This window comes from Lactuca sativa, chromosome 9, assembly GCF_002870075.4.
Source record: "Lactuca sativa cultivar Salinas chromosome 9, Lsat_Salinas_v11, whole genome shotgun sequence".
Classification (NCBI taxonomy): Eukaryota; Viridiplantae; Streptophyta; class Magnoliopsida; order Asterales; family Asteraceae; genus Lactuca; species Lactuca sativa.
The window spans coordinates 36,917,958-36,928,333 of NC_056631.2; the positions used below are offsets into that span (position 1 = coordinate 36,917,958).

At 33.0% G+C, this 10,376-nt stretch overlaps 1 protein-coding gene across 3 annotated transcripts; it reads right to left on the minus strand.

The window, feature by feature from the left end:
* Window positions 1–2,162: 2,162 nt before the first annotated feature.
* On the minus strand, window positions 2,163–6,217 carry LOC111882703 (general transcription and DNA repair factor IIH subunit TFB1-3). 3 transcript variants are annotated; one of them, XM_023879067.3, is made up of 19 exons: window positions 5,991–6,217; window positions 5,768–5,897; window positions 5,561–5,639; window positions 5,402–5,463; window positions 5,201–5,261; window positions 4,983–5,103; window positions 4,806–4,881; window positions 4,615–4,719; window positions 4,481–4,525; window positions 4,335–4,391; window positions 4,116–4,271; window positions 3,979–4,044; window positions 3,704–3,887; window positions 3,497–3,630; window positions 3,092–3,406; window positions 2,886–2,963; window positions 2,718–2,765; window positions 2,483–2,551; window positions 2,163–2,392 (listed from the first exon to the last, which is right to left on the minus strand). In XM_023879067.3, the coding sequence occupies exons 2-19, from the start codon at window positions 5,846–5,848 to the stop codon at window positions 2,315–2,317; spliced, it is 1,815 nt and encodes a 604-aa protein (XP_023734835.1). In that variant the 5' UTR covers window positions 5,849–5,897; window positions 5,991–6,217; the 3' UTR covers window positions 2,163–2,314. The 3 variants fall into 3 exon arrangements, with proteins under 3 accessions (XP_023734835.1, XP_023734834.1, XP_023734836.1); XM_023879066.3 differs by having other exon boundaries at window positions 5,768–5,911; XM_023879068.3 differs by having other exon boundaries at window positions 5,561–5,676; window positions 5,768–6,217.
* Between the last annotated feature and the right edge of the window lie 4,159 nt (window positions 6,218–10,376).

The following is a 10,376-nucleotide window of genomic DNA, read 5'->3' on the forward strand; positions in this document are numbered from 1 at the left end:
TAATTTCCCTAAAAATATTTCTACACAAATTTTCAAACCCGAGTACTCCTGAGTACTCGCTACTCGGTAGTCGGCCGAACAGGTACCGAGTAACGAGTTCTACAACCTTGATGCTAATATTATCAAATAGTTGATGATGTTGTTTCTATCTTGATAAATGATAAGTTCTTGCTGCAATGTCTTCAATTTGTGCTTAAAAGTCACATATTGTTGTTTAATTATCATGAAATATTGCTGAAATATCATAAAATTGTTGTTGAATTGTCACAAATTGTTGTTGAATTGTTATAAATTGTTGCTGAAATGTCATGAAATATTGTTCAAATGTCATAAAATGTTGTTGAAGTGTCATAATTGTTGCTGAAATATGAATAATCTTTGCTGAAATTGGTTATTTTAATCAATACAAGTTGTTGTTATGCTGAAAGTTCTTGGTATAAGGTTATGTTTGCTAAAGTATGTATTCCATATGTTTTTTTATTAGCAATGGCAGATAAACATACATGGACCAATGAGCAAACAAAATTCTTATTGAACACTTGTATTGAAGAAGTACAATGTGTTGAAGTACTACGCATGTCTTGTGAATCATTTGTCCGACTACGCGCACATTTTAGACTAAATTACGCGTAAAAGGATAGCAAACATGTATCAGTTGAGGAAAAGATGGCTATGTTTTTTATGATGATCGGTCATAACCAACAATACATGATTATCAAGCGAAGATTTCAACACTCAAAACAAACAATTCATAAAAAATTTCATGAAGTGTTGGACAAAATGTTGTTTTTCGCACATGACATTATAGTACCAACTTCTTTTAATCCGAATCCAAACATTTCGGGACATAATATAAGGCTACGACGGGTGTTCAAAGGAGCAGTTGGTGCACTTGATGACACTTTGATACATGTTGTCCCCGCAAACAAACGAGATTTATATGGAAGTAGGGGAAAAGGCGATTGTTACCAAAACATATTGGCAATATGTGACTTCAACATGATGTTTACGTTTGTTGTGGCCAGTTGGGAAGGGATAGCACATGATTTGAGAATTTTATCAGAAGCATTAGCAAATCTACATGCAACATTCTCGTTTCCACCATCAGGTAAATCTATTGTTATTTAAACAGTTTTATCTTAGTTTGAAAAATAAATGATTTTTTTTGTTTTTTTACAGATAAATATTATATTTGTGATGTCGCCTATGCAAACATTCGAGGCTTTATAACATCGTATCGCAATGTGAGGTATTGGCTTGGAAATTTTCGTCGAAGACGTGCATTAACGAATAAAGAAAAATTTAACCATGCACACACAAAACTTCGGAATGTCATTGAGTATGTTTTTGGTGTCTTGAAGGCACGATTCCCTATATTGAAGAGGATGGCACTATTCTCGTTGATTATACAACGAAACATTACCCTTGCATGCTTTGCGCTTCATAATTTTATAAGAAGAGAGGGACTACGTGATGAGTATTTTGCACGATATGATGAACCACATGTCTCTGTTCGAAATAAAAATGCAGTCGTTGATAATAAAAAATTGTGAGATTCCAATACACGGTACTGCAGCGGACCGTGAATATATGGCCCAGTTACGGAATGAAATTGCCAAAAAATTGATGCAATATATAGAATGAGAATTATTAAAGTTCGGTTATATGAATTTTATTTTAAAATGTTATTATAAGACTAATTTGGTTGTTTGAATCTTATTTCAATGTTTTAAGACTACAATTATTAAATTTTAGATATTAAAAAACTATTTCCGGTTTATTAAATCACTTTATTTTAAATTTTTTAATATCTGCAGCAGCCTATAGATGTTAAAAAAACAAACACGCTTCTCATTGCAGTCTGCAGCCGTTTGGTCCACCTCTTCTGCTGCAAAGGTATATAGAAGTGATCCGCAAACATGAGACAGTTTTACTTGGGAAAAACAAACACCTAAGATTAGTTGCTAAAATGTGGATGTTTTGTATCCATTGAGCAAAGTTTGGTTGTAATTAGATAGTGGCATGTGAAACCATATTTTGATGATGCCCTAAAGTGTTGATGAAATCATTATGAAAATATACAAACCAAAACCTAGAAAGCTTGCATGCCCTAATTCTAGTTTTGATGATTTATTTGGTGATTGATGTGTTTACAAAATTGATTGACATTTGACAAGTGATATTTCATCATATTATATCGGAAAAAAAAGTCTTTTTTAAGACCAAGCAAACAAGGTGGGTCTCACATGAAAATTTTGTTGAATGTACAATATGCAAATCAATGATGATGAATCAGTAAGAAAATAAGTCATGATTAGACATTGTAACCATTTGCAGAAGATCTCTTGCGTTGATCTACTGCATCATAGTGTGCAAAAGCAGCATCTAAAGCCTGCACCAACAAACAATAAAAGAAGAATAAGAATAAGAATAAGAATGTACAACAAAACAAAAAAAAAAATGAATAATAAATATTAAGCACCTGTAACATTGGTTGAACAAGGAGGGAAACTTGATGCCTTGAATCTGACTGCACGGATTCTTTAATCTCCTGGAAGGAAATTATTAAAGTTTCAGTACAATATACAAAGTTACAAACATGATAATGATAATGATAATGATAATGATACAATACAAGAAAATGTGTGTCATTTAATACCTACCATATATACACAACACAATTAACTCCTTGATTGACCAAAGAAAAGGTACCATACCTGTAACTTTGGGTAGATTTGTGACATGGCATCCTTCAGCCGGCTCACCTACATTACAAATAACAGATGAAGGAAAAATCCAAATAAATAAAAACCAAACCAACAAAAGATATATATAGATTTGTAAATTGATTCACCAAATAGGTTTTTTTGAAATGAAATTATTACCTTTGTATAAAGATATGAAGTTGTGATTGGATATGAGGACCAGAAATGCTTTAACAATTCCTGAATAGACGTCCAATGCTGGAATGGAATGGAAAGGAATATAAATATAAATATAAAAAGTTAATAAAAACCCAAGCAAAAGCTACCTTTCTTAGAGTTAGAGTTATATAATAAACAAGAAAAATTAAAAGATATTTGAAACTCACAAGCAAAAGCTCATCTTTTGTGACAGTTGGCAAGGTATCCAATATGCTGTCATGTGGGTTTTTACCAAACCCACGTTGATATTTGGAGCTTGATATAGTCTGGGTCAACCCATTCAACACCTTCACAGCAACTTCAGGTCTAACAACAGGATCAGTCAAACCCAGGGTTCTGATTTCAGATATAAAACCCCTTAAAGAAGCATACGTCTCAGAGGTCTTCATCCTTGATTTAAACTGTCTTCCTCCTCCACCTAACTCATCACCCATTCCCATTCCCACAACTTGTTGTTGAGAATCAAAGTAATCCCGAGGATCCTGTTTTTTTTTTTTTTTTTTTTTTAAATCAGTCACTCACAACAAACAAACAAACAAACAAACATCAAACAAGACAAGAGAATCAAGAACCTTTATAGATAGTGGTGCAACAGGAGGATCACGTGGCGCTTGTAGATCCTCAATCTCAGCCATTCGTGTTATCCGATCCAACCGTTCTTGATGCACCAAATTCCCATCAGAAGAGGCTTCTTTAGCTAACTCAACTGTTTCATTTATCACCAGAGATTAATTTTTTTGAATAAAAAAATAAATAAATACTGTATACTGTATACTGACCACGTTTACAAGTAGCAATAGCTTGAGCTACAGATCTTGTATCCCCTTCAGTCTCAAAATCTACAGTTCTTCCTTCAAGAACAACTGCAGCATGTCTGTTGATGTCTTGTAGGAAAGATCTTTTGAATGGCTCATATTGTGCTTCCAGCTCATCATTCCCACTTTCAGTAGCTAGCCCATGACCCTATCAATTCAATTACAATTTATACTAATTTACATTTTACATACATACATTACTAAAGAATTAAAAAAAAAAATCCAACTCTGTTTCTTACTGGAATATGTGTGTAATCATCTCCTTCATCAGCCTCCATGTCCAGAGTTGGATCTACCTTCCTAATCTGTATGTATGTCAAGTTACATTGTGATGTGATCTGAATGAAATAAGAATGTTGAAAGTTGGTTATAATACCTTGTGCTTAATTTCACTAGCCAAAATAGCATCTTGCCTTAAGAAAACTGCAAGCTCCTCATCTTCTGCAGCCTCTGCAGCAGCAGCAACAATATTTCTGGTGCTGTGAAGGTATTGTGCTCTCCAGTATTTTGTCCAAAAATCTTTCTCTGTCATCTAACAATCAATCAGAATTAGAAAGCAGGTTCATAATTCATATTCATTCTGTTTACTCCTTACCTTGTTAGGTACAAAATTTAGATATGCCTGCCTCACTGCTGGTTTTTCAGCAAAAATCTGGGAAAAACATTTTCATTTTCATGTATTAATAATGTTTGAGACGAAGAAAAAAAAAACATCATCATCAAAGATAGATAGATAGATACCTGGTGAATCATCTCTGGTGTCAAGTTAAATGTAACTTTGTTTGACTGAAACAAAAACAAGGCTCCAAAATCAAAAGATGCAAAAAGTGGACATATGAGTTTGAATGTATTGTATGGAGAGATAAGATACATACCTGACCATCAGATGAAGGTTTGACATTGAAAATCATGTCACTTTTCAACCCCACTTTTTGTTTTGCTTTTCTACTGCTACTTGTATTATTCACATCTAGCAACTTCTGCACTTATTGGTAAACATACATTAAATTTCTCTGTTACATATAAACAAAATCATACAGGTTTCATTAAGCAAGCAACTACTAACCTTTCTTGTAGCCCAAAATTCAGTCTCTGACAACACACCTCTTATCACAAACTGCTTATGAAGCTTCTGCAGCTCACTACAGTACACAAACAATTAAATGTTCATGTTATTATCTCAAACACATAAACTAACTATCTCAATAGATGATGAATGTTATTGTTGAGAAAGATAAGCTACCTGTCCTCTTGCAGCAGCTTAATCCTACGTTCCATTTCTGCTGAGCTAAGTTGTTCATCTTTGTGTGCAAGTGGAACAGCTTTTTCAGAGTCACCTTCCCCATAAAATGTAATAGCTTTAGCTGTGTTCAATCATGTCATGTCATATATATCATATCAGTAACAAAGAATCAACAAGAGAATAAGAACATAACAGAAGCACCAAATGGCATTCATTACCTACAAAGTCTCGACAAAGTTCCCTGTCTGAGAAATTTTCAAACTCAAAGATGTAATTACCCTGGAAATGGAATCATTGAAAGCTTTCTTGGATGAAACATCAAATGTTATAGACAGATATGTTTCAGTTGTTGAAAGCCTGAAACATGATTGATTGATATATATACAGTTACAAAAGAATTGAAAAATGGAAAAAGAAACCTGATCTTGAGTGAGATTAAGTAAGGCAGGCCTGTTGGAACCCTCCTTGCTGGATTTGTGTCCTTAAGAAAGACAAAGAAACAGATGGAAAGCAATCAATATCATTGATGCATGGATGAAAGTAAAATAGACAAACATTGATAAGGTAATTTTACTTGCCTTTTATAAGTCTGAATTCTACATTAAGCCTGATGGAGGATGATGGATCATTAGGCATAAAAACAAACCTCTCCCTTGTCTGCAGATCGACTATTCATTAGTAAGGAAGCCAAATCCTACACCTCATCCAATATATCAACAATAATTACATTAACAAAGTAAGAAATTTATAAGAATCCAAAATAATTGGGTTTAAGAAAACTTCACCATTTTCAATGTCCCACGAACACCAGGGTCTTTGACAGAAGATTTGTATTTCGCACGTTTAACAACCTGCGTCTCCATCATGCTTCAGAAGATGATTTCTTGATTTTCTTGATGCTAAATAACTTAGGGGCTGTTTGGTATTCGCTGAATGATTTAGCGCTGAATGGCTAAGAGGCCTGAATGTTTCAAAGATTCTGAAAGATTCATGTTGTTTAGTAATTACCTTTAGGTTTACCGGTCTGCACTCGGAATCAACGGTAATAAGGAACGATGACGTGAAATCCTTAGGCACGAAGACGTGATATCTTGAGCGAGTGAATGGTGACCTTAACGGTGGTCGTTAGACTTGGGTGGACTTCGGTGAATGTCGTCACCCGGTGCTCGAGCCTTGAATCGATTGAGCAACTTCAGAGTTAAAACGTCGATAACTTTCTTTCATAACCAGATAACCCCATCGACCATCGTACCCCTTTTTAATTTTTGAGTTTTATTTTTACTTTTTATGATAATCTTTATCTATTATTTATCCTATTTAAAACAATAAAAATATCAAATTTGTATATATACTTCGGTTTTCGGATTACCCGAAAATCCTCATTATCAATATCCGAATCCGTATCCGGAAAACCGGATATCCGAAAAATCGGGTATCCGGTTTTTCGGATATTTTCGGATCGGGTTTTCGGTTTTCGGATCGGTTTTTTCGGATATGGATATTTTTAAGCGCCCCTACCCTTAACGATTAGGGCTTTTGGTTCAAGTGATGAAAAATGAGCCATTTATGTGGAAACAAGAGCAATAACAACAATAAAGATGAGAAAACAAGAGTTTATGTATGCAACAATTCAATGATACACTATCAAATGCTACGATCAAGGATTTTGTATGAGATTTGTGATATGTTATTTGCTTTCAAACTAATTTTCTTAGGTTGGAAAAGCACCGACACATAAAGAGTGTTTGTGAGTTACTATATATAATAGTCGATCGTTGGAGTAAATAGTTAATTGGACGATTAATCACCCCTCGAGTTTTTTTTCTCGTATGTAATCACCGATTCTTACAAATAGTTTTATCATACATGGTACTTTTATTAGCCACATCTCAAACCCTCAATCATTGCTTGTGCTAAGGTAAGTTAATAAATGACAAATCTTTCACTGTCTATTTTACGATGGTTTTATAAGTGTTGATACGAGAGTTTTGAAACTTAAGTTTTAATGTTAAAATATTTTACGTACATTTCTACTTGAAATGTTTTCAATTTATTCTTGGTGTATGGGATTTATCCTGTCGTTCTTGTGTCCAGTCCTTCCCAACTTCGTTACTGAACATGCGATGCAGGGATGTTCCCCATTTCTCCCTTCTTTCTCCTTCTGGTCTTACCTAGCTTCTCCCTTTTTTTCTTTGTATCATTCCCTCTTCAACACATACTTCCTGAAACTTTTATCCTTTTAGGAATACGTCTCGATCCTCTTTGGCCAATTATGTAACACTCCTCATACGAGCTAGTAGAAATGTGATAATCTTTTGAAATATTTTAAATGTTTTAGAAAACATTAGTGCAGAATTCGGTCCTAAAACATAAAACATCAATTTTATTAAAAGTGTTGAGTACGAAAGTGTTCAAGTATTGAAGTACATATCATTTACAAAGGTAAAAGGTGAATCATGGGCCTTCTAGAATATTCAAGTATAATCCTAGTTGAAATCCTCATCTCCGAGTACATATCAAAATAGTAACGTTAAGCTTGCGAGCCTAATGAGCAATACCAAAACCAAGGCTTGGAATGGAACTGAGAATGACAATTCTCTATTTCTAAGCCATGATTCCTACAAATGTTTGAAAAAAAAAACTTTTTTGAAGTGTAAGAATGGAAAACATACAAATTTATCGGTTTCAAACCATGCATATGCCATTTACTACACTCAATAAGTCCTTCACTTATTAAGAGACAAATGGTTTGGTACAATATGGACTAAACAACACACCTATAAATGAATGGATTTTACCTAACTTAATCTACATATTATACACATATGTATATTTATGGTTGTTAATTAATTTATTGGATATTTATAAGCTCTAATCAATTTAGACTATATATGAGCAAATCATTATTTATTTATTTACTTTAAAAGTTTTAGGATAATTTAAATTTGCTGTTTTCTTGATCATTTCATGAAAATATAGTATATTTATTGTTAGTTGTGATTTTGAAGAAAATTATTATCGACAAAAGGAAAAACAAAAAGTTGTGGAATATATAAGATGTGATTTGTATTATATGTTTGCCCCGCATTGATTTTTTTGGGGGGGTCAACCAATGGCTACAAGCTGTGGTGAGATCAAGAAAGGAGAGAGAGCAATTATAACATGCAGTGTTGGGTTGATGACATGTAAAAACAATATATAGTTTGAGAGAGAGTTGAAAGAGTTTGACCTTAACCTAACTCATTTAATTAATATTTTGTGTTGTGTCAACTCAACAAGTTCGTTACCTGTACGTGATAAATTACGAGTTCAGACGATGTCGAAACTACATATTCATGCAATGATACTCTAACACTCAACACTTACTGGACACGTATTGGGGGAGTAATCCTCGAAACAATATTGTTTATGAGATGTAGATGATGATCCTTAGGAAAAATTCTTAGCAACAAACATATAAGGAAATGCGATGTAGGTGATGATAGGTAAATGCGATCTAGGAGATGACCTTTAGGATAAATCTTTGTGAAAAAATAAAGAATAAAACGAGTATGGGTAATTGGATTAATTGTTTGATAATTAAACATATTAAATACATTATTGTGGGTTGAAAACCCTATGTACTCACCAGGTTTTCCAACCTGACCCATTTAATTTATTTGAATTACAGGTTATTAAATAAATATACACGGATAATGATGTATGAGAAATTCAAAGAAATGTAGACCGTTAGAATATTGAGACATTGTAGGTCTCTGTTTATGCTCATGTTTATGTATTGACAATGATATCCCAAGATTTATAAATAATACACATTTTTCTAAAAATGTTTTGATAATATTATTATCATGTTTTTGTGACAAATTTTGCATAATTAATATTTTTAAAACAATACTCTGATTTAATAAGCATAAACAAATCGGTCTTTTCTGGAAGTAAAAATGGAAATGTTTCAAATGGTATCAGAGCATTAGTTTAAGTGAATTAGGAATTTTAGGGAATTTCTAGACTTAAACTTAGAATGCTAAACAATAATCGTGAGGTGTGTGTCCATATTATTTTAGGTACTACACCTGAATTAACACAAGCACTAGCTTACTTTACGATAAGATACCTAATTTGCTTTTATGTGCTAAATGATTTGTAACATGCTTTTGGCTACTTAAATTGCTATTTATTAATTAGATTTAAGTTCTGTTGTCGACCTAGATATAGGAAATGTTATGTATTCAGGTTTCTAAACGTTTAATTATGGTATTAGAACTGGCATATAACTTTTTGGAGTAAGAAGGAGGATTACGTGTGACAACCCCAATTTCACGGCCAGAAAAGACTGATTTTATTTATTCTTTATATAAAAATCACCTTTTAAAGAAAAAGGTTGCGAAATTTGTTCCCAAAAATATGATAAAGATTTTATCAAATCATTTCCAAAGAAATGTATTTTCATTATGTTAAAACCTCGAGATGTCATTGTTAATACAGATCAAAAGCATAAACATAAACAACATAATCCTTACAACATTTATATATTACTACTACGCTATAATACATAATCTCTCATCAGATCATCGCATCTATACTCTTGTGCCACCACTTCTAATACAAAAAACTGAGTGGGCCAGGCTTGGGATCCTAGTGAGAACATATGATTTCAATCCACAATAATTAAGTTTATTAATTTCATCAAATCGGTCAACCCGATTACATGTTCTCGTTACCCCACTTTCTGTCCATAATACATCTAATTCAACGGACCTAGCCTAAGGATTATCATCGAGATTGACAATACTGCATATGGGGTTCCTCAACAATATATGTCCATAAGGAAACCATGAGGGGGATGGAGTACACTAGTGACCACATCATTCACAAACACCTACAGGTTACGAGCCTACTAGCGTTCCATTAAACAGTCTAGAATAGTTTGTGGTCGTCATCTATACTCCGCTAGATGACTGAATCAACTTAAACATCGAGACCTCTCATCATTTTATTTCATCATCTATATTATCTACCCATCATAATCATAGTTAATATATATATATATATATATATATATATATATATATATATATATATATATATATATATATATATGAAGTTTAAATCAAGTAAAACATGCATATTTTGTTCATCCAGCATAGATATCAAGAACACAGATAATATGCACACATAGCACGTAATTTATACTAAATACTTCATATTTACGTGTAAGATGAAAGTAATTATGCACTCACTTTTTAAAGTGATGACTCCAAACTTGGACAGCGCTTCGCTTCTAATAATTTTATTTTCCGTCAACAAAACCTACTATCATTATTACTAGATTTTATTTTAATGCTTATTGCGACTAATTATGTAACGCCCCGATTCTCAGGTATGGATTTAAAT